We start from the raw sequence: 25,023 nt of genomic DNA on the forward strand, positions 1-25,023 counted from the left end.
TTCCAGTTCACTTTGTCTCTTCTGTTAATATTCTGTGCACTGTTATGTTTGCTGTCCTAAAAACTTTCATCATATTGTGTCAAAATAAATTTTATTTACACTGTCCCCCATCACTGTTTTCAATGTCACTGTGCTTATTAACCTGAATGCCACTGTCTGCAAATAGTTAACTGCTATCTCTCTCTTTACTAAGTTTGTAATTTCTTTTCACTGTGCCAGAACAGGAACATGTCGTCACATGATGCCATGATGTGGGGCGGTACTGACCTGGTCAGTGACTTGATTTGCATAATAAAGTTAGTTAACAACATTAAAAAGTTTGTAGAACTATTTTGTGTGTCTACGTGGAGAATTACCAGTTTACAGGTACAAATGCTACATTTGAAATTATGATAAATCAAGCAAATTCTTAATTAGTGACTTAACTGATTAATACAGAGTGTTATTTGGTCCAGAGAAATTGGGGCAACAGAAGTATAGTGTCAAACTTGAGAATTAAATGGGTGTAATAGCATAAAAGGCAACAATAATTTTAGGTTTGTCCGAGCTTCAATACTAATTACCTAAGGGTGTCATCCAGATGTAGTTCAATGTAGGTTGAAGCAGAATATTAGCTTATTGAAAAAAGACAGGGCAGGCTCAAATCAGAATGGGAAAAGGAGAATTCTGCTTCTAGCAAGCAGTCACAGGAGGGGTGTACACCAGCAGCTTCAGGAGAAATTAAGTGCAGGTGACAGAAAACTTAGGTCAGCTATACAGGGAATTTGAGAAGAAAGATAAGGTAATTATATGTGGGGGAGCAGGAAACAGCCTGGCTATGAATCCAGGATATACTATTAGGAGTGACCTGGACAAAATAGGAGCAGAAACTGGGCATGCAAATGTGGGGTTTGTGGAGGTCTTTCAGTGCGTTGATCAGCCTTTGGTAAATACTGCTGTAAGGGATGTTAACACTGAACTGAACAGAATTCTCCAGACTCTAGCAGAGTCTCACATAAGTATTGTTCCAGTTGATGTTTTTGGTATGTGGAGATACACTACACGTGGCCTGCACCTAAATAGGAAAGGGAAAGATAAGTTAGCTTCTGTATTAGCAGATACTGTAAGGGGGGCCACAGTCACACAAGGTATAATCCCTGTGGTTAATGAAACCAGGCAGACAGAGTTTTTTAGGTTAAAGCTAAAGTCCAGAAAGACAACAGTCAAGAAAAATAGAACAAAAGAAGCTTCATATACAGTAAATAGGGATAAAGCTAACGGTAGTATAGACTTTCTTCATCAAAATATCAGGGGAATAAAAAATAAAGTAGATGAGCTGTTAGTGCGTTTAGATCATCTCAAAAATAAAAATGCGATTGATTTACTTTGTCTGTCTGAACACCATGTAACTGTGGGGATGGAAAGTGTTGGTATAAATGGGTATAATTTAGCATCTTACACTTGCAGGTTTAGCATGGATAAAGGAGTTGCCATTTACACAAAACAAGGGTATAAATACAAAACTACAGAAGTAAGCAAATTTTGTGTCGATCAGCACTTTGAAGTTTCTGGATGTGAACTACAGGTAGACAATGTAGTGTTGATATTAGCAGCAGTGTGGACAGGTCTTCATTAGGAGATTGGGAGCTATTCATGAAAAATTTGACTCCCTATTAAGCTGTCTGTCAGACAAAAAGAAGAAATGGTGTGGTGATTTCAATGTAAATTTTCTAAGCAATTCTGATATGAAAAGTGAACTAGAAATGTTATTAATGATGTATAACTTAGACTCAGTAATCAATTTCCTTACAAGTATAGCTCAAGATAGTAGCACTCTAATAGATAATGTATTTTTACACCAAAAGGATGTAAAACTAACATTTATGCTTTCCCTATGATAACTGGGTTATCAGATCATGATACACCATTGATTAACTTTCAAAACCTAACAGGATATGCTGTTCAGAAACCATGTAAAAGTGTAAGGTTGCTTAACCCAGTATCTATAGAGCACTTCAGAGAAAGTTTAAGAAATATTAATTAGAGAGAGGTATATAATGAGCCAAATACTAATGCCGCGCGGGCTAGCTGCGTGGTCTAGAGCACTTTGCAACGGTTCGTGCGGCTCCTCACGTTGGAGATTCGAGTCCTCCCTAGGGCATAGGTGTGTGTGTTGTCCTTAGCGTAAGTTAGTTTAAGTTAGATTAAGTAGTGTATAAGCTTAGGGACCGATGACCTCAGCAGTTTGGTCCAATAAGACCTTACCACAAATTTCAAAATTTACAAATGCTAACGATAAAAGCAACATATTTCGTGATAAATTTATATCCCTTTTTGAACACTGTTTCCCAAAAAAATTACTGAATGTAACACCAAACAGTTTTCAAGGAAACTTTGGATTACTAGCGGTATAAAAGTGTTTTCAGAAAGAAAAAGAAAACTGTATGAGACAGCAAGAATTTGTGAAGATCCAGAAGTAATTTTACACTATAAAAATTATTGTAACATACTGGCAAAAGTTGTCAGAAAATCAAGAAATGCATTTGTTAGAGGTGAAATTAACAACTCGGGCAATAAAATCAAATCGGTATGGAATGTTGTTAGAAGGGAGAGAGGAAAAGTAACCACTGGGGTAGGTAGTATTACTATTAAAGAGAATGAGACCATCTTAACCAACCGTACTCAAGTAGCTAATGTTTTTAACAACTATTTCTTAAGTGTAGGGGAAAAAATTCGTGGGAATAGTTCAAAAGAAAAAGCCAAGCAGTACATGGAAGAGGCAGTTTTGAGAAATCTTAGTCAGATTATTTTTCACCTAACAACCTCTTGTGAAATAAGGAAAATCATTAAATCTTTGAAAAATAAATGTTCTGTTGGAGTGTATGAAATCTCTAACAAGATATTAAAACAGTGTGGAGAAGTTGCAGCTGATGTTCTGAGTCACATATGTAATGCATCACTAACTCAAGATATTTTCCCAGTCTCTGTATAAAAAGGAGACACCACAGATGTCAATAATTACCAGCCAGTATCCTGCTTACAATAGTTTCAAAAATCATTGAGGAAGTAATGGATTCAAGAGTGGTTAGCTATATCAACAGTAATGGGATACTTAGTAAATCACGGCTCGGATTTCCACTGAGACAGCGGATGATACAAGCATCATTATTAATCCAGTAAAAGAAACTCCAATAGAAAATGATACAAATAATTTCTTTGGAAAAGTTATTAATTGGTTTTCTGTGAATGGCCTTGCTCTGAACTTTGAAAAAACACAGTACATCCAATTTTCTGCTGCAAGAAGTACAGTTCCTTCAATAAATATAACACATCAACAGAAGTCAGTAGACAGGGTAGAGCATGCTAAGTTTTTGGGTGTACATATATATGAATATCTTAAAGTGTTTTCAGAAAGAAAAAGAAAACTGTATGAGACAGCAAGAATTAGTAAAGACCCAGAATTAATTGCACACTGTAAAAATTATTGTAACATACTGGGAAAAGTTGTCAGAAAATCAAGAAATGCATATTTTGGATTCCTAAAGTGACTCGGTTCAGCAACTTTTGCAAGCATAATAATTGCCAATTTTGAGGATATAGAAATTAGTAAGCTAACATATGAGGGTGGTTCAAAAGTTCTCGTAATCACCATGAGAGGTCAGCGCTAGCGCAACGAGTTGTTCACATTATATTCATTGGACTGTTACTTCTAAACACGTGCCATGTCAGTGCTCTTGGAAGAGAGCTGTGGCAGTGATGTGGCTCTGTTGTTGTTTCTATGTAGTGATTTGCAAGGATGGAGCAGTGATTAAGTACTTCGTAAAGAAAGGTACGAAAGCAAAGGACATTCATGCCATTTTCCAGAATGCACCGGGGGCTTTGCTCCTTCGTAGTCAACTGTTGCCAAGTGGACAAATGAATTAAAATTTGACCGGGAGGGCTTAGATGATGATCCACACAGTGGTTGGCCAAGATGTTTCACTAATCCAGAAATCATTGCAAAAGTGCACAAAATGGTCATGGAGGATCACCAATTGAAAGTGCATGAAATTGCTCACGCTTGCTAGATGTCATCTGGAAGGGTGTATCATATTTTAACTGAAGAATTAGAAGTGAAAAAATTATCTGCAAGATGGGTGCCACGAAACTTGATGCTGGATCAAAAATGAATGAGAACAATGTTTGGCCCATTTTAGGAGAAACGAACAAGATTTTTTGCACTGGTTTGTGACCACAGATGAAACTTGGTTGCACTACTATACCCCAGAGACAAAACAACAGTCAAAGCAGTGGAAACATGCTGATTCTCCGTCACCAAAGAAAGCAAAGACAATTCCTTCTCCGGGAAAGGTCATGGCATCAGTGTTCTGAGATGCTAAGGCGATTCTGTTTGTAGGTTATCTCCCCATTGGGCAAACAATTACTGGAGAATACTATGCTAACCTCCTGGACAAATTGCAACAAAAAATACGCAAAAAAGGCCAGGTTTAGCAAGGAAGAATGTAATCTGTCATCAAGATAATGCGCACCCACACACGTGTCATCGTCACGGCAAAATTACATGGACCAAGGTATAAATTGTTGCCACACCCATCTTATTCACTTGATGTGGCGCCATCAGACTTCCACCTCTTCCCAAAACTGAAAATTTTTCTTGGTGGATGAAGATTCACTTCAAATGAAAAATTGATAGCCAGAGTTGACAACTATTTTGCAGGCCTGGAGGAAACTCATTTTTGAGATGTGATCAAGGCACTGGAACATCATTGGACCAAGTGCATTAATCTACAAGGAGACTACATTGAAAAATAAAAAAAGTTTCAGTGATGTAAGTACTTTTTTTTTCTACTCTGTTCTGAGAACTTTTCAAACCACCCTTGTACTTTGCATATTTTCACTCTCTGATGTCATACGGAATTATGTTTTGGGATAACTCAGCACTTAGGCAAGAAGGATTACTGCTCAAAAGAAAGTGGTTAGAATAATATGTGTGGCTCGTAGTTGCACATCTTTTAGGCATCTTTTTAAAAGGTTAGGAATTCTTACAACAGCCTTACAGTACAGCTACTGTAATTAAATTTGTTCTCAACAACATGGGCCAGTTTAAAAACAACAGTGACATTCATGATTATATTACCAGAAGAAAGAAAGACTTACACTGTCCTCTGCTTAACCTATCTTTGACACAGAAAGGGGTAAAATATGCTGCTGTAAACTTCTCGATAAATTACCAGAAGAAATGATATGTCTGACAGCAGTAACAGTAATTTCAAAACTAAATTGAGATCATATCTCCTTGACAACTCCTTCTGTACCATATATGCGTTCTTGAATAGCAATAAATAAATCTATAGGTGTAATATATGTATTTCATGCCAGTTAAGGGAATAGGGTAGGTAATAAAAATTTCAACCTTTTTTTTTTTTTTTTTTTTTTTAAAAAAAAAGACCTTGACTCATGACTCATGCATTTCTTATGCACTTGACATGTTCCACATCATAACGGTTACTGTGAGATTGATCAGTGGAACACTAACTAACTAATGATCATGTTCTACAATGCTCCTGGGTATGTTACATGTCCCCACATCTCACCATATGAGGGTACATAATACACCCAGGAACATTGTCGAACATGATCGTTTTGGTGGTCCAGGTGTTGGGGTGTGAGCAGGCATAATGTTGCATGAGTGTTCTGACCTCCAAATCTGACCTGTCAACATTATTGGGACACTGGTACTCCTTCCCTATGTGTGTCATTACAGATGTACGCTTGGACCTCACTTCCCTTTTATGGATGACAATGGGGGAACTGCATCGAATTATGCTGGTGGAGCACTCTTGGAATGAAAGAACATCCAGTGAATGAAGTGACCTGCCCATTCCCTCAACTTAAATCCCATTGAGCATATTTTGTGATATGTAGCAGAGACGTATTTTAGCATGTCCACATGCACTAACGACAATCCAGCAGTTGTCAATTGCACTTGTGGAGGAATGGAACGCCGTACCATATGAACTACATACCACTTTGTGATCAGCATTAGAGAGTATTGCAGAGCATGCATTGCTGGCCATGATGATTCTGATCACGCACCCAATGTAGAACCATGTCACTTTTTGTAAAGTCCAGGGGAACATCATAAATTGCTGTGACTTCAGTGTGATTAGAATCTTTGAATAAAACTGTAATTTCTGTTTGTCTCATTGCTTTTTTTCTTTCCTTCTGTATTATACAGTAGCAGTTCTTTCTCTGTGTGCTCCACATTTCATCAAGTTATATTACGTGGCAGTAACACATCATACAAAAATTACTTTCATTCCTAAGTTTTGCACACCAGTGTATATTTGAATCTGTCAGCTACTGATCCAGTTAACTACATATTTATATTAGAACTGCCTTTTAGTTGTTGTTAAATTTATCCTCTGTGCAGTGTGAAGATGAATGGTCAGAAATTCAGCAAAGATTTGAGAAAGAAGGTCTTGACTTTGAGAACCTTGTGCCTGAGGAAAGGCTGCTCCATGTATGGCGATGGCTTGTTGATGCAGAGAGCAACCTTCGGAGTACCAGACGACAGCTGGACAAGCTCCGTGACTTACGGAGTGAAGAGATGGAGGTAACAGTTTCATTCACCAGTTTGTTTTGATTTCAAAAAACGCTAGTCAAACCATCTGGGTGTAGGTACCATATTTAAATCATACTGTATGAATGTTTGTTATTTTGGTGTAAAGAATGTTGAAAGTAAATTTTAAATTTTTCAAGTTCATTTATTGTATATGGACTATAATTTTTCCATCACTAACTGTTACATAAAGTGTGTCACATTTTGCTTTTATGTGTATACCAAACTTACCTCTTTTGTAGTAGTTTTATGAAAAATAGATTATTGTTTTGGTTTATAAAATTTCACTTTCAAATATTTGAATAGGAGATGGAAAACTACATTGGCCACATTAGAGATCTGGCAGAAAAACGTGCAGATCATCTGGAGAATGAAACAATAACATTGCGCTCAAAACTGGAATCGTCCCAAGAGCAAGCTGCTACTCTAGCTTCACTTTTGGAAAAAAGTGGCTTGCAGTGCATTGCAGATGACAGTTTAGGAGAACAGGTATCTTTAATGTTACTGTGTATAGGTGGATGGATGTGTGTGTGTGTGTGTGTGTGTGTGTGTGCGCGCGCGCGAATGTATACCTGTCCTTTTTTCCCCCTAAGGTAAGTCTTTCCGCTCCCGGGATTGGAATGACTCCATATATATATATATATATATATATAGGGAAACATTCCACGCGGAAAAAATATATTTAAAAACAAAAATGATGTGACTTACCATACGAAAGCGCTGGCAGGTCGATAGAAACACAAACAGACACATACATACACACAAAATTCAAGCTTTCACAACAAACTGTTGCCTCATCAGGAAAGATTCTGTATATGTGTGGATGGATATGGATATGTGTATGTGTATGTGTGCGAGTGTATACCCGTCCTTTTTTCCCCCTAAGGTAAGTCTTTCCGCTCCCGGGATTGGAATGACTCCTTACCCTCTCCCTTAAAACCCACTTCCTTTCGTCTTTCCCTCTCCTTCCCTCTTTCCTGATGAGGCAACAGTTTGTTGTGAAAGCTTGAATTTTGTGTGTATGTATGTGTCTGTTTGTGTTTCTATCGGCCTGCCAGCGCTTTCGTATGGTGAGTCACATCATCATATATATAAGACAATAATTTTAAGACAATAATGTTAAGACAATAATTTTACACACATTCAAGCAGTCATCTATGTCATAGAAACTTTTGCTTAAAAAGTATTCTTAAGCTCAGTTTTAAATTTTGTCATCTGTTATTTCCTTTATGTACACTGGCTGAGCATTGTAAAGTTTTATTCCAAAATAACTACTTTAACTCATGCATGATGTTTTGGCACTACTCTCTGTCTTGCATATTAGTGTGTCTTCCACCTTTAATTTATCACATTTTCAAATCTCATCTGGTGCAGCTCCCAACGATCAGTCTTTCTTGTTCATCTCTTCCAGTAAGTCTCCTGTAACCATGGGTACCAGGTGACTTTTCCAAACTCCCCATTTCATAAACCTCACTATTTCATAAACCTCACCAGTTCTTTTCCTTCACTCCTCTTCCTTTCCCCTTCAACTCTTCTGCAAGAAGAAGGTGCCACTGGCTCCAAATGCTTGCAGATTATTGTACAATACCTTTATATGATTTTTTTCTGCTGCCAATTGGTGAATAGATTTTTCTCCACCCACTTACATACATTGTGTTTTCTTATTCTGATAGAAGGTTCTAGCACATATGTATTTATATACATATAATAGTAGGGACTTGCCCTGGCTTCACATGGATAGCACTAAGTATCTATGAGTGAATGGCTTGTCTGACTAAGCACTAATAAATTATATACACAATCCTTTCTCATAAATTACTTTGCTTATTAGTAAAAAGTGTATTGAAATGCATAAAGTAGTTCTTAAGATGGTCTTTCAAATGTAGATAAAAGTTGCAGTAGGGGACTTTGGTATATAATACTGTATGATATTATAATTTTCTAGTGTTTTTTTTGTTATATTGCAATAAATCATGCAATTCCATGTTTCAGGTTGCTTTCCTAATAGCTGACCGTGCAAAGCTCATGGAAGAAATAGAAGTTTTAAAAAAACTTGGATTTTCTAATGATGTCAATGGAGTTAGTAAGGATGGAGACCTTTTGTCTGAAATAATAAAAGTTTGTATTCACTTCATTTTTTTGTTTCATTATAATTTACATGTGTACCTGTATTCTGCAGGCAACCTGACAATGTGGCAGAAGACACTTCTGATATCTCTATCCCCCCTCCCCTTGACTGTTCCATTCACAAATGGCACATGGGATAAAGTCACTCCCTCTCCCCCTCTCTCTCTCCTTCTCCCTCTCCCCCCTCTCTCCCCCTCCCCCCTCCCCCTCACCCCCTCTCCCCCTCCCCCTCTCTCCCAATCCCCTCTCTCCCTCCCAATCCCCTCTCTCCCTCCCAATCCCCTCTCTCCCTCCCCCTCTCTCCCACTCCCCCTCCCTCCCACTCCCCTTCTCTCCCACTCCCCTTCTCTCCCACTCCCCCTCTCCCCCACTCCCCCTCTCTCCCACTCCCCCTCTCTCCCACTCCCCCTCTCTCCCACACCCCCTCTCTCCCACTCCCCCTCTCTCCCACTCCCCCTCTCTCCCTCTCCCTCCCCCTCCCGCTCTCTCCACTCCCCCTCCCCCTCTCCCCCTCAACCTCTCCACTCCCCTCTCCCCCTCAACCTCTCCACTCCCCTCTCCCCCTCTCTCCTCCCCCTCTCCCCTCCCCCTCCCCCTCTCCCCTTCTCCTCTCCCCTCCCCCTCTCCCCCTCCCTCTCTGCTAACCCTCCCCATCTCCCTCCCTCTCCACCTTGGCCTCGGCCTCCACCTCATGTGAGGCAGCCCTGCTGCTGGGTGCAGGTATTTTTATGAAATACTATTTAGATGACTTGCATCTCAGTGATAGTGAACAACGATGAAGATGACACAACAAAATGGTCCCTGAACAGAGAAAATCCCTGACCTGGCTGGGAATCAAATTCAGGCACCTTTGGTTAGCTATCTGCTGTGGTGACTGCACAGTTACTGAGTGGACAATTTAACACATAAGCTTCTAATAACAGGAATGCACTGTGGTGAAGCATCATCATACTCAAGAGCAAGAAAATTAATGTAACCATTTGATACCCCTTTAAGATGAGTCCAAAGGGCTTGAAATGCACATTGTTACAAAACATAAATGAGAGTGTTAGTGACTGAAGATGGTGTTTAAGTATATTTCAAATATGGATAAAATTAAATTATAAATATGTTTGTCATTTATAGAATTGGATGATCTTCATTGCGTCATTATGTTGTAAAACATGTAACGAAAGAACTGACTCTCACACTGCTGGTGCATCCAGTCTGTGTATCACCTAGTTGAGTAATTGTTAGCTATAAACCTATAATATACCTCTATAAATGGTGGTGTCGGTTTCTGAGGAACTATTTGTACTTGGGCATTAAAAGTGCCTCTTCCAGAAAATTTCATATTTCTTATAAAACCTCTCAGACTTACACTAGGGTTTATACAATCACTCACTATGGCATAATAAACTATAAAATCTTTACCACATTCATCAACTACATCATATCAGTTTCTTTCCAATAACATTTTTCTCTCTCCATTTCTTTCTCTCAGTATGTGTGATGTTTTGATCACATGTTTAAGATTTTCACTACATCCTGGCAGGTAGATTTTTCTCTCTCTGTTTCTTTCTCTCAGTATGTGTGATGTTTTGATCACATGTTTAACATTTGTCACTACATCCTGGCAGCTAGTGAACCAGTCTTGAATATATTGCTAAATGAAGACAATTAGAACCAAACCATAACAATATTATTTTTGTCTTATGCAAAACTATCATTGAAGATATTCAGAGTGTTGGCATCTTTATTGAATTAGTATCCTATGTAATATTTCAGATAGGAGGGCATACTGTTTATTCACTTCCCTGCAACTGGAAAAAAATCAGTATTCAGTTACTTAAGCCTTTATGTGGACGTTGTGGACCTTTTTCTCCTCATTTTGTCTTTTAACCTTCTTTACCATTTTATAAACACAACTTTTACCATTGTCTTTGTCACTTACGATCCTGATCAGACTAAACCAAGGAGAAAAAGTTCCTTTTTGTGTACCATATTAACTAATATAAATTATAGAGAGTACACTGAAGAAATTGGTACACAGTCCATCAAAATAGGGGAAAAAAACACTGGGATGCTTACCAGTTTACTACATTCTTCTGTAACTGTGCTGCCGCAATACATCTGATTATGTATTGATGTCGAAGTGACAAATGGCCTTCTGCCAAATATCTCTCACTGCCACTGAAAAATCTTGCAGCTCGAAGGCAGCAGCTAACTTTCTTACGCTGACATTGTAAGATTAAATGTGCATTATGAATCTATCGAATACGACCCACCTCGATAGCCGCGTGAGTCAGCAGCTTCTTGTATTCAGGGAGGTATGGTGGCTCCAGACTGAATCCATCCAGTGGATTACTGATGAAGGCTGTTGTGCTGCCCAGCCTGGATGTATTTTTTAGGGGATTTTTCCGTATCTTATTAGGTGAATACTGGGTTGATACCTACATCTTGCCTCAGTTACATGATTCACAAACATTGGTTTACCTGGGATAACATTAGATACAAACAGATGGGGTACACAGATTCCATTCTGGATAGGGGGAGGGTATGGGTGAGGAGTGAGGAATGAGATGAAGGGCATCCAGCCACCCTATACTACTAAACATTGCCAAATCAGATTAACATGCCAAACCCTGTGAAGATGTGGGATAAGACCAGGAAAAAGAAAAAGAAGCATCTATCTGAATCTACTTACAGTGGATGTTACATCATACACAGAAGATATGAACAGTTCTTTATTGTTCCAGTTGTCCAAACCGTTAACTGGATATGCAGAAATTATACTTCTCTTAAACTGGATACCCATTGTCTTCATTCCTGCCAATAATTTCCTCTGACTGTATTTAAAGATCATTATAGCCATAAGCGAAGTTGTATGTGAACAGATAGTATTGATCTTATGTTGTAATTTTTATTATTTGAAGGAAGTAGGTTGAATGCAGTGAATGGTAAACACAAATGTACTTCACCTGTAGTTGATTTATGTTGTAAAAAAGATCAGGAACGATAATTAAGTTATAATATCACCACTTTATCATTCGCATTTATTTTTCTTAGCATTCTGGCACTAAAACAAGACTACTGTGAAATGGATAAAGATGACTGAGATTTATCTATATGCACTTTTGACAAAGAAACATATATGGTACAATACATATTTCGTTTAAAGTTAGCATAGAACTGAGTACTTCATGTTTTTATTACTGATAGCAGTCATTTTCACCTTGAGTAAAATAAGTAGAAATGATGCAATAAATCCAAAGAGATTATACAAAAGTAGAAATGCTGGATTCATGTTTGGAAGGAGCAGGAATCATAACTACAACTGATATTTGCCCTGCAGGTATTTATTAATACCTGAGGTGAGAACCAAAATGAATTGTACAATACTGTTGTGGCCTTCATTTTATATGCTGTGTGCTTTTTCTGTAATCTGCTGCTAGTTTCATCACTCTTTAATGCCACCCACCATTTCTTCTTCTTTCTCTCCTCGCACTCCATCTGATCTTTCCTTCGGTGACTTAATTGCAGGCAATTTCTTTGATGTGCATGTCGCAGCTGAGATGTATTCCATTCTTATCTTTTATACTAGTTCTCTTTTCTCTTATGTTATTGGAACTAGGACCTATTTCTTCATTTATCATTTTGCCAGTCCATTTCTTTTCATCATTTTTCTCCACATCCACATTAAAAAAATTCCAAATATTTTCCATTACCTTTTCAGAAGATATTTTACTCATAGGTATCCTACTACCAAAGACCTTATGTTTTCTGTCACAAAGCTATTTTCATGTCTAAAAGATTTTACTTGCCCCAGAGTCTTTTTTTTCCAATGGTATTTTCACCATCATTTCAGCTGATTCATTGGTCTTTTTTACATTTACCCTAATTCCTTACTCTTTTCCCACTTTTAAGATCCTCTGCATCATAAATAACAGTTCTTCTTTTCATTCAGCCAACACAACTTGATCATCTATATTCTTGATTACCATTGTCCCTTCTTCTCCTCCTATTATACATTTTGTTTTTAATGCTTTGTATGCTCAGCATGAAGCTTGAAAACTGTTGGTGACAAACAACTCCCTTCTATAACACCTCTTCAGATACCTGTCTCATCTGTCTCTTCATTGCCAACTGTCACTACCATTTTCTGTTTTGTGTAGAGTTCCTTTATGCATTTTCTGCTTTTTCCAGTCTACACCAACATCCTTTAAGGTCTTCAGGAGGATATTCTAGTACACTTTGGCGGACTCCTTTTTCCAGTCCAGAAAATATATGCATAACCCAGTTAACTTCTTGCACTTTTTGTCCTGTAATCCTCAAACATCCAGTAGTATATCATATTCCCGTTCTAAACCCAAACTGATGCTGTCCAGTGTTTTCTTCAATTTTGCTTTATAGTCTTCTGAGTAAAAGCCTGCACACAACATTTGAAGTGTGACTTGTGAAATTAATAGTCCTGTAATCTTTACATTCTGTGGCATTGTGTTTCTTTGGTGAAAGGGCAAGTATAGTTCTACCTAGATCCTCTGGCCAAATGCCCTTGTGCATCTTCTTTCTTCACCTCAGAGACATGAATAATATGAAACTGAGTACATTCATAATACATTTTCACAAATAAACTGTTAGAATTATAGAGACGTAGCACATGTGTAAGCTGACTAGCATCCTATGAACACCCATTTAGCAATATAATGGGTGCTTATAATTATACTTTCCCCATTTAACATATTATAACATGGAAAATAATTACCTTGCGAGTACCAGACTTGGTAGCATTCATGTCAAGGACATGGGGAAAAGAAATAATGCAGAATCACTTCAATTGAAACACTTCCAATTTGCTGCTATGGTACATCATACCATTACACACTGGTACCATTACCGCTACAAAATGGGCTCAATATGGCACTCATCAGTGTCCAGAAGAGTCTGAAAGTGCAGGATTGCATTCTGCACAGCAGAATGAAGTATGACCGAAGGTATGCTGGCCACCTCTCTAGATATTCTGTGTGTGCTTCAGATCAGCACATATGTGAATACCCCCTGGTAAACCCTGTTCTTCAGATAGCCACACATCCAGAAATCACAGGATGTGAGATCAAGTGATCATGCTGGCCAAGCATTTGGAAATGATTGGCTGATAATTTGATCATTTCCAAATGTGTTTCAGAGAAGTAGGTGAACTTCACGAGTGATGTGCGATGGGGCCCCATCTTGCATGAAAACTGTTGAGTTCAATGTGTCACTCTCCTGTAGGGTGGGTATGACACGCTGGTGAAGCATTGATGGCCAGTCACACTGCACATCTTTGGTCCTGGGGCACCAACCTGTTCAAAGAAAGGTTGGGCCAATGATGAATGTAGCCATGAAGCCTCACCAAACAGTGACACTGTAACAGTTCTGGCACTAAATGTAACTGGGTTTTCTCTTTTGATGCTAGTCAATTGTTGGGATGAGCATTACTGCAAAGGGCATTTGATTCTAAGGCGTTATGTCAGGGTGAAAATACTAAATAAATTAACTTTTCTCTCTTAACAACATGTGGGCAGGGTGGGTTCTTCCTTGGCTTGGGTATGAGGTAGAATGAAACAGCATTTTTACATAACATAACTTTTATTGAAAGTTTCGTACAACTGTATCTTACTGGATGTTCTGGTTCGGAGAATGGCAGCTGTGTCGTTTGCGTAGCCTTCTGCTGCGGCGGCGTCTGATTACGCGTGGCAGTGTGTATCTCGTATTTTCGTCTCGCCCAGCTGACTGGAGATGCGCCTCATGCTGTGGCCCGTTTAATTATTGAGAGCGTAGTCGTGCATCGGATGGTGGTACCTTGGATGTGGCGTCCCAGTGTTTCTCTTCTCTAAGTGGCCGCGTGTGTTGTGCGTCGGCCAGCGGAGCGGCGTGGCGCGGCGGGGGAAGGCCAGTGTCCCGGACTCGAACAACGGACTCCCGCTTGCCAGTCTTCAGCTGTCAGATCTTCATCCCAGCTCACAGGTGACTGCTGATGTGAGGTCGTCTCCTTCCCGTCCTCACGAGTCACCCGGGTACATAAAAATCAGACTTCAAATACCTTTTAACTTCTGTCTTCTGGCGCCGCGGCTGCTGCTTGCTATTCCATTACAGCGGTGGACTTGGTGCGTCTGTGCATGATGCAGTCTCTTCTTGCATGACGGTCTTCAGCATCGAAACTGACTGAAAACTACTGCTACGCTTCTTCACTTCTTCGTCTCTCGTCTGTCGAGCCCACTGCGTCTCGCGTATGTATTCACTTCAGTTTACTGGAGGTGAACGACTTCACGGTCATTGCCTCTTCTGTCACGTTGAGAAGCTTCTCGAAGAATCTTCTTAATGTCGGTCATTGGCTCTTGGAATGTAGGCGAGGGCCTTTGATCACATGTGACGACTGAGAAACACGTGAGCCGGTCATTGCCTCTTCTGTCACGTTGAAAAGCTTCTTGAAGAATCTTCTTAACATCGGTCATTGGCTCTTGGAATGTAGGCGAGGGCCTTTGCTCACATGCGACAACTGAGAAACACGTGAGCCAGTCGGGCGATGCCCTGACGGCTGAATCGACAGCGTCCACTTATGTGGAACTTGCTGACTTGATGGTCATTGTCTCTTCTGCTCTGCTGTTCTGCCTGCTGTTTGCCAGTGTGTAATTGTTCTAAACTAAACTAAGTTTTTCATTTATTTTATAATTTCTACTTCACTTTGATTTCACTAATTTATTTACTTAAGTACCACTCAACATTGCTCCACCCTTCGGAGAAATTCGCCCTCGAATTTACCATTCAACATTCCTCCACTCTTCACACGGCAAAAGCACTAACACAAGCAATGAAAACTCTCGACTTAGAAGATTACACACGCTTCACATTAAGTATGTTGAAAATACTTTAGCACTTTACTAAAGCACTGTACGCTCATGAATCACATAGTTCACACATAATTCGTTGTAATAAGTGTAACAAATCTTGATGGCAATGAATAAACAAAAAATACATTTTTCACGTAGAAAATTACATAGCAACACCTGTTTAATCTATCCTATACCGATGCAAGAATATCTATTCTACAGTATTGTTTATTTTAACATGAGACTGTTTAATAAAGATTGAAGTACAATAAACAAAATTAATACACTAATTCTCAACAGTAACCACTGAAGTACACCAGTTAAGAGTGTGGTATCCAATGAACAGGTATTTGATGAAGTGGTATATTATAATTAGCTTCTTTTGTCGTCTTAAATAAAAGAAAACTGTACAAAGCAGAAACACCAACACAAAGGTTCCAGATATACCCGTTCCTAGCATTATAATTTTAGTTTTGTGTTCACTTTTTAATTTTAAGACATGTTGCAGCATAACAATGGCATCAATTTTGCCTTGCTGTGCGAGTTTATGAACATATCTAATGACTTCAGAAGGGAACTGTCAAGGGAGTAATTCAGGTAGGATAGGTTTTGTGTAGGAAATGTTTGCATGGCGTCTTCTGAAAAAAGCAAACATCATGGTTATTGATCTACCAACCTAGTAGAAACAAAAATAAAGAATAGAAGGAATACATTGTTAACTACAAGATCTACATCAATCTACGTTCAACCTTTTTTTCTTAAAAAATAAACCATTATCATTTATTAATTATCTACATTTTTATACTATCCACAGTCTACTGAGATTCCACTAGGACATTCGCACTCTTGGTCGAAGATTGTATGGTGCCATGTCTGTATGTTGTGCTGGCGTGGCCACTCTGTTTCCTTTTCGGGTACTACCTCCATCCTTCGGAAAAGCAGACACTGTTGTTGAAGGAATTACATCTGGAGCGCCCTTAAAAGGTTTTAAACGACTTGCATGGACAATAGTAGTTTGGGTGGGCAGTTGCAGTTTAACGTTGACTGGTGACGTGATCTCAATAATTTGATAAGGACCTCTGTAGTTTATTACAAATTTCTTCATTTTTCCTTTCGCAATATATGGGGTTGACAGCATCACCCACTGACCGATTTTGTAATTTGGATATTTAGCTTGGGCATTACCTAATCTTTCCTGTCATTCCAAAGCCTTTGTATTAGATTTTTGAACCTTTTTCCATACATCCTTCATCATTCGACTGAAATCTCTTACTGTTTCTCCGACTTTTCCGTTTTTCTGCCTGATTGCATCAAAAGGGGACGGCATTTTTCTCCCATAGACCACTTCATAAGGTGACATGCCAGTTGCTTCATGCGTTTTGGCGTTGTATACTGACACGATTATTGATAAATACGTATCCCAATTAGAATGTTGTTCGTTAATATAATAACTAAGCATCTTGCCAATTGTCCGTTGAACTCTTTCTGTGCGCCCGTTGCACTGAGGGTGTAACGGAGTTGTGCATAATTTACGTGTTTTTAATAAGTGGCATAGCTGTTTCATTAATGCAGACATAAAATTAGATCCCTGATCTGTGATAATAGCTTCAGGTACGCCAAATTTAAGTATCCAGTTGTTAACTAAAGCTTGGGCAACTGTATTTGCTTGCTGATCTGGGAGACTCACCATAGCTAGGTAGTGTGAAAAGTGATCTATAATTGTAAGAACATACTTGTTACCAGCAGGTGTTTTATGATATGGCCCGTAGAGATCCAGTCCACAGATTTGAAATGGACATGAACCTCGGGGAGCCTCTGTAAGGGTATTTTTAAACGAGAAAGTTCAGCTTGTTGTGCGCACGCAATGCAATTATGAACATACTGCGCAACATCCTGCTTTCTGGTTTGCCACCAAAATTGCTCTGCTACGCGTCTTTCGGTTGTAAGCTGTCCACCGTGTCCTGCAAGGATATGATCGTGGGCCTCTGCCATTATTTCTTGTCTAAGGTGTTGGGGAACAATAATTCGCGGTCCAAGTTTTGTTTTACGGCATAATACACCATCTTCCAAGCAAAATTGTTTTTGAGTTGCGTATTTTTTGCATTCTGTATCCTCATCTTGTGCCTTTGTCCAGTCCACAGTATCTTGGCCTGTTGCTTCCAAAAGTGCTGTTTTCCGACTTAGGCAATCTGCATTCGTGTGTTTTTTGCCTCGTTTGTGGATAACTTCGAAATCCATTTTGGAAAGACATAGGGCCCAACGAGTAAGACGACTAGATGGATCCTTTAACCCAAGCAACCATTTTAAAGCTGCGTGGTCTCTAATAACCTTGAGTTTTCAACCATACAAGTAGCATTTAAAGTATTTGATGCCATAAATAACACTTAACAATTCCTTCTCTGTTGTGGAATAATTTCTTTCTGCCGTTGTTAGTTGTCTTGAAGCGTAGGCTATGGGGTGTTCCGCGCCATTAATATTCTGACTGAAAACAACTCCTACTGAATGACCACTTGCGTCACAGGATAAAATAAATTCTTTATTATAATCTGGGTAGGCTAATACTGGACTGTGTGTTAACTTATCTTTAAGGGTTTGAAATGCTGATTCACAATCTTCAGACCAATGAAATTTTGCACCCTTTTTCAATAATTGGGTTAAGGGTCGGGCAATTTCAGCAAAATTTTGAACATATTTTCGGTAATAAGATGCGAGACCATTGAAACTTTGTACTTCTTTAATGCGTTGTGGTGTTGGGAAGTCCTTAACAGCCGTAATTAATCGAGGATCTGTTTTAATTCCTTTTTCACTAATGACATGCCCTAGGTATGTAACCTCTGTCAATGAAAAACTACATTTTTCCATATTTAATGTTAATTTAGCTTTTCTAAGTCTCTGAAAACATTACGCAGGCACACAGCATGTTCATTAATGTCTTTGGAGAATACAATAATATTGTCTAGATATACACAACATTGCTGAGTTTTGAGTCCTTGCAATACTCCATCGAGTAGTCTTTGAAAAGTTGCTGGTGCATTTTTCAAACCGAAAGGCATTCTTTTAAATTGCCAGTGGCCTCCAGGGGTAGAAAATGCTGTTTTATGCGTATCTTCAGGTGCAACTTCCAATTGATGGTATCCGCTGTGTAAATCGATTGTTGAAAAGTATTTACTGTTACCTAAACTGTCAATGATATCTGTAATGTTTGGAAGAGGATAAACATCTGAGATAGTTTGTTTGTTAAGGTGTCTGTAGTCACAACAAAATCTATATCATTTCGTACCATCGGGAGACTTCTTTGGAATAATTATGATATTTGAATTATAAGGCGAATCAGAATATTCTATAATTCCATCTTTTAGATGCTGTTTTACAAATTCATCCAGTACTGGCTGTAAGTGATGCGGAACTCTATAAGGCTTCCTATAAACTGGGGGGCTATTTCCTGTTGGGATCCTATGCTGTGTGATATCTGTTGCTGGCAATGGATCTTCTGCATTAAATAAATCTTGGAACTCAACTAAAACTGCTTCTATCGTGTCTCTGTCATTTCCTTTCAAATGCTCAATCTTCTGGCATAATGCGGTTTTATAGTCGTCTGGTTTCTGACCATTATCAATATCTGACCAAATGAAATCTTCTTCTTCAAAAGTACTGACTGTAGCTACTAATATTCCCTTATGCAACTCTTTGTCCTCCACTCCGAAATTGTCAATATGTACCGGTACTTTTCTTTCTTCCTCAACGTCTTGAACCCGTACAATACTTCTACGTACAAAACAATGTGATACGTCTAATTCCTCAGTTTCCTCCAATAGCTCTATTAGACACACTGTATCTGTAGGTACCTCGGGGTCAATGGTCATCCAGAGAAGTTTTCCTGAGCCAGATGGTATCTGATCCCGCGAATCAACCTCAAGGACGTTGCACGCAGTATAGTTGATTTTGCCTTCCGGTTAGGGAAATCTTGCGGCAGAGGGCCCTTTGCAGCGGTGTCACCTAGCTGAAACACTATTCCGCTAAGTTCTACAGTTTGCTGTCTGAGGTCGATTTTAGCGTGATGTTTATTCAAGAAATCCAACCCTGGGATCACGTCGTACCCGTCAGTTACCTGTGTTACCACTTTTACATCTTCTTGAAATTGTACACCGTGAATATAGAAAATCAATAATGTACATCCTAATGACTTCACTGTACCTCCTTCTATTCCACTCAATCTATACCCTGGAGGGTCATATTTCTTTTCTCCAATGCATTCATTACACTATTGATACATTTGCGCCTGTATCAACCAGTATCCTTGCCTCTTTATCCTGTATGGTAGCAGATAACCAGCATTCCGCCTTCACTTTCACCTTAATAGCATGAAATTTTATTGGGAACGCCTGGTGGCGGCTCCGACATTCCCGTTTGAGTTTAACTGATTTCTATTTCCAAAAACTTTCTTAGACCTGCATTCCTTGAATGTGTGACCTATTCTTTGACAATTAGTGCATTGAGGTTGTCTGCAATTTTTTGCTATATGGCCCTGTTGATCGCACCTATAACATCGTACTCCTGCTGACAATACATTTCGCTTCTCCTTGTATCTGGTGGCAATGTCTATTTCTTCGAAAGCCGTCGCCACAGATACAGCTTCTGCTAAATTTTTAGGAAACTCTGCTCTGACACGACGGGACGTTTCAGGAGGTAACCCACGTAAAAATGTATCCAGAGCTCTATCTTCTGCCTCTTTTAAAATAACTTTATTTGCTTCATCACTTGTTGTCAACTGATAGGTGTTAATATTAACTTTTGTAATCCTATCTACAAAGCTTTCTAACAACTCGTTTTGGCTCTGAGTGATAGTGTTTAACTGTTCCCTATAAAATCTACAGCTGTTTTGTTTTTGAAAACGTTTACGCAATCCTTTCTTCAATTCCTCAAATGTTGCAGCATTCCGTAATTCTTCATGGTATAATACATGTGCTTTAGCCTCTCCTATCAATCTTAACTTTGTCATTTGTAAGTGCTGCTCATTTGACCATGATCCTAACTTTGCAGCTGCTACTAAATCATCACAAAAGGCTGTTATGTCTTCGCCAGGTTTACCTGAAAAAGGAGTTACCAAGGCTGCTGCTGAGGAATCTAGGGTGGGAGGGATTGAACTGGTTTGCCTAACCTCACTCAACTGTTTAAATAATGCACTATTATCATTTTTAAGCTGTGCTATCTGATTACCTATGCTCTGAATAGCTTCATCAGTAGAAACCGCTTGTGATGCTGACTCTTTGTAGGATTTCGTGTCATCATTTTACAAACTGTTAGTTGCACAATCTTACCACACTGAATGAAAAGGATGTTTAAATATTTTCGACAAACTCTTAAAATTATGAGAGAAAATACACTTCTAAATAAAGAAAATATTACGACTGCTATGCAAACCTATATCCTTTCACACATTAAACAATACTAACTGTGGACCTTCAGTGACTGTCATTCACACCTCATATTGAGCCAAGGGTTTTTTCTCTGACACCAAATGTAACAGTTCTGCCACTAAATGTAACTGGGTTTTCTCTTTTGATTCTAGTCAATTGTCGGGATGAGCATTAATGCAAAGGGCATTTGATTCTAAGGCATTATGTCAGGGTGAAAATACTAAATAAATTAACTTTTCTCTCTTAACAACATGTGGGCAGGGTGGGTTCTTCCTTGGCTTGGGTATGAGGTAGAATGAAACAGCATTTTTACATAACATAACTTTTATTGAAAGTTTCGTACAACTGTATCTTACTGGATGTTCTGGTTCGGAGAATGGCAGCTGTGTCGTTTGCGTAGCCTTCTGCTGCGGCGGCGTCTGATTACGCGTGGCAGTGTGTATCTCGTATTTTCGTCTCGCCCAGCTGACTGGAGATGCGCCTCATGCTGTGGCCCGTTTAATTATTGAGAGCGTAGTCGTGCATCGGATGGTGATACCTTGGATGTGGCGTCCCAGTGTTTCTCTTCTCTAAGCGGCCACGTGTGTTGTGCATCGGCCAGCGGAGCGGCGTGGCGCGGCGGGGGAAGGCCAGTGTCCCGGACTCGAATAACGGACTCCCGCTTGCCAGTCTTCAGCTGTCAGATCTTCATCCCAGCTCACAGGTGACTGCTGATGTGAGGTCGTCTCCTTCCCGTCCTCACGAGTCACCCGGGTACATAAAAATCAGACTTCAAATACCTTTTAACTTCTGTCTTCTGGCGCCGCGGCTGCTGCTTGCTATTCCATTACAGCGGCGGACTTGGTGCGTCTGTGCATGATGCAGTCTCTTCTTGCATGACGATCTTCAGCATCGAAACTGACTGAAAACTACTGCTACGCTTCTTCACTTCTTCGTCTCTCGTCTGTCGGGCCCACTGCGTCTTGCGTATTTATTTACTTCAGTTTACTGGAGGTGAACGACTTCACGGTCATTGCCTCTTCTGTCACATTGAGAAGCTTCTCAAAGAATCTTCTTAACGTCGGTCATTGGCTCTTGGAATGTAGGTGAGGGCCTTTGATCACATGTGACGACTGAGAAATACGTGAGCCGGTCATTGCCTCTTCTGTCATGTTGAAAAGCTTCTCGAAGAATCTTCTTAACGTCGGTCATTGGCTCTTGGAATGTAGGCGAGGGCCCTTGCTCACATGCGACAACTGAGAAACACGTGAGCCGGTCGGGCGATGCCCTGACGGCTGAATCGATAGTGTCCGCTTATGTGGAACCTTCTGACTTGATGGTCATTGTCTCTTCTGCTCTGCTGTTCTGCCCGCTGTTTGCCAGTGTGTAATTCTTCTAAACTAAACTAATTTTTTCATTTATTTTCTAATTTCTACTTCACTTTGATTTCACTAATTTATTTACTTAAGTACCACTCAACAACACATTGACTATACAGAGGAACTTCATGCACAGTGACTGGAGGTGAAGATCCCCACACTCAGCAGTTCAGTGTGTTGAGATCACCCATCAGAGAAAAATGAGCTTTAGATGTCCACTGGATGGTCCAGGGCTAGCCCTCATCAACTCCTCGAGCCCTCAAGAAAGTGGAGAGCAAAGTCAACACATCGTTGTGCTTCCTTAGGGCAAGCTGCAGTACAGTTTGGATCTTGAACGGATACCATTTTCAAATGGTTCGAAGTACCTTCCATACAGTGGACCAAGGAAAGTTCAACTGTCTTGACACAGCATACACAGTGCCTGGCAATCGGGAATTGCACGCAGCATTGTCTACCATAGCCACAGAGATTTCAACCACTTGTGGTGCAACCTATAATCGTCCTCTTCCTGGAGGGATGCCCAGTTTTCCAGTTGATTCAAACTTCTTCATCACACTCTGCACAGCAGGTGGAGAAATAGGATCTTCCTGTAATCCTTTCAGCTGGGGATATTCTCAAAGTGCAGCTGCAGCATTACTGTTGTTTTGATAATAGAACTTCACCAATAATGCCCTGATCCATTTATCCAAGCTCATGTTGGCATTTCAACAAGTGCACTGCAACCATTCAGGTGTGTGACACTATGAATCACAATGACTGATGATGGCACCTGGTGGCCAGAGTTGGAACTGGACAGTGGTGCTGTGACACAGGGAAATCAGGCATCCCATACTCTGGACATTAATGCTACCAAGTTTGGTAGTCACATGGTAATTAGTTTCCATGTTATAACATGTTAAATAGGGAAAGTTTAATTATAACCAACCAGTACATATTTAGAGGACCACAGTTAATAAAATTGAGATAGTCTGGATGATTAATTGGCTTAATTTGGGCAGAGGCTCTTACGGAGCTAACAGAGAGTGGAGTGCAATCATTTTGCAGGAAGGCTCATAGAGCATAAGAGCAAGTGAAACAGAGATGAGAGAACTTGTTGACATTGTGGGCTAATAAGAGCAGTGTGTCTTGGCCCTGGGTTCAGTTCACAAGCATGACATCAGTGAATTTGAACCAAGAAAGGATTTTATCATGTGAGTGGCTGGAAAGAATATAATTCCTATGATATTTTTGTCTACCCCTCCTTTTAGATATATAGACTTACACCTCCTCCAAACTGTTCTCGTAGTGGTATCCACCTGTCCTCCACCAATTTCCTTTTCCAATTCTTTCCATCAAATTTGCTGGTGTGCAATCTACAATTATGTCCATTTGGGAGCCCTCCCTGTCACCTATGCCCCTGTGTTGCAATCCTGTTCCCAAGATGTCCATTACTTAGCATCTTGTCCCTTCATCACACTCTATACTCGTGCTGTCCACCTCAGCCACAGTAAAAGACAGAATAGAATGAATCAAGTTTGTTCATGAATGAAATAGCAGATCTGTGCAATTTAATATCCGACCTTCAGTATTTTCCTTCATGAGTACGAACTTACAGCATAAATGATGAATTTTTGTTTTAATATGTATTTCTTGTGATACATTAAAACATATTACTTTTACATCTGCAGGTATCATCAGAGAAAGAAGTGTTGCGCAGGGAAGTAAATGAGATGTGTGATCGTGTGCAGTTGTTGGAGAAAGCTTCAAGACAACTAGAGCTGGACAATGAAAGACTTGCTTTTAAGGTAATTTCATTCATAAAGTGCTTGTACTGCTTTGTTGTCATTCATAACATGACTAATCTTTCCAGTGTTGTTTCTTTTTTGACTAACATCTTACTCTTGTTTTTCTTTGTATAATGTACAGTTATCTGAAGCATTGGCAGAACTTGAAGAAAGAGAAGCTCAATTGAAACATTTAGGTGTGTGAGTAATAGTTGGTGCCCTTTGCACAATTGGCATCAGATAGTACAGACATTTTCTCCTGCATGTTGTGAAAGTAAATGCACTCTTCACAGAGTGAAGGAATCAACTATTAGCACTGCTTATATAGTTTATGATCACGTACCTTGCATGATGGTTGATTTAGTTAGGTTCTGATTTTATGCACATGGCTTTAATAAAATATCTACAAAAAATCAAGCAACAATCATGGAAACAGATAAATTGAGTTGGTATTTTCACTGACTGTGTGTCACTAGGATGAGCTTTATTTGCAGTTATCTTAGTGTAAACTTTGGTTAACTACGTATTCTACCAATGCAGTATGCATCTTGTAAGAATTCACAAGGAATGTGTTGAACAGTGGTTATGAAGAAAGTACTCCTCTTGCCTTTAGGCTGATACACTCACTGATGAATGATTGGACAAAAGGTTCAGTAGGCTTTTTCTTAGAAAAAAGGTTTCTTTAATCTTTTCACCAAATTGAGACAGTGTGGATAAACAATGCCACGTGCTGGCCTGCCCTGCAGAAGTGTAGCACATGGCCTGATTACATTTTCACTGGGACTAAAAAAGTGTAAGGTGAGGTCGCTTGACAGCAAGGTGATTAGCATGCATAACACTTTGGAAATGAGTAACAAAAACAATAATAAAATCTGTAATTGTGGACACAATTATGTACTCAATCTTTCC

The 25,023-nt window shown here is 39.5% G+C and overlaps 1 protein-coding gene across 1 annotated transcript in view; it reads left to right on the forward strand.

The window, feature by feature from the left end:
* The window catches only part of LOC124622174 (MAP7 domain-containing protein 1-like), a 262,531-nt gene that overhangs the window by 65,096 nt on the left and 172,412 nt on the right, over window positions 1-25,023 (forward strand). Inside the window, exons 2-6 of the mRNA XM_047147822.1 lie at window positions 6,413-6,595; window positions 6,908-7,090; window positions 8,594-8,719; window positions 24,019-24,135; window positions 24,257-24,311. Coding sequence (XP_047003778.1) covers window positions 6,413-6,595; window positions 6,908-7,090; window positions 8,594-8,719; window positions 24,019-24,135; window positions 24,257-24,311 — 664 coding nt within the window. The remainder of the gene's footprint in view (window positions 1-6,412; window positions 6,596-6,907; window positions 7,091-8,593; window positions 8,720-24,018; window positions 24,136-24,256; window positions 24,312-25,023) is intronic.

This window comes from Schistocerca americana, chromosome 1 (genome assembly GCF_021461395.2).
Source record: "Schistocerca americana isolate TAMUIC-IGC-003095 chromosome 1, iqSchAmer2.1, whole genome shotgun sequence".
Taxonomy (NCBI): domain Eukaryota; kingdom Metazoa; phylum Arthropoda; class Insecta; order Orthoptera; family Acrididae; genus Schistocerca; species Schistocerca americana.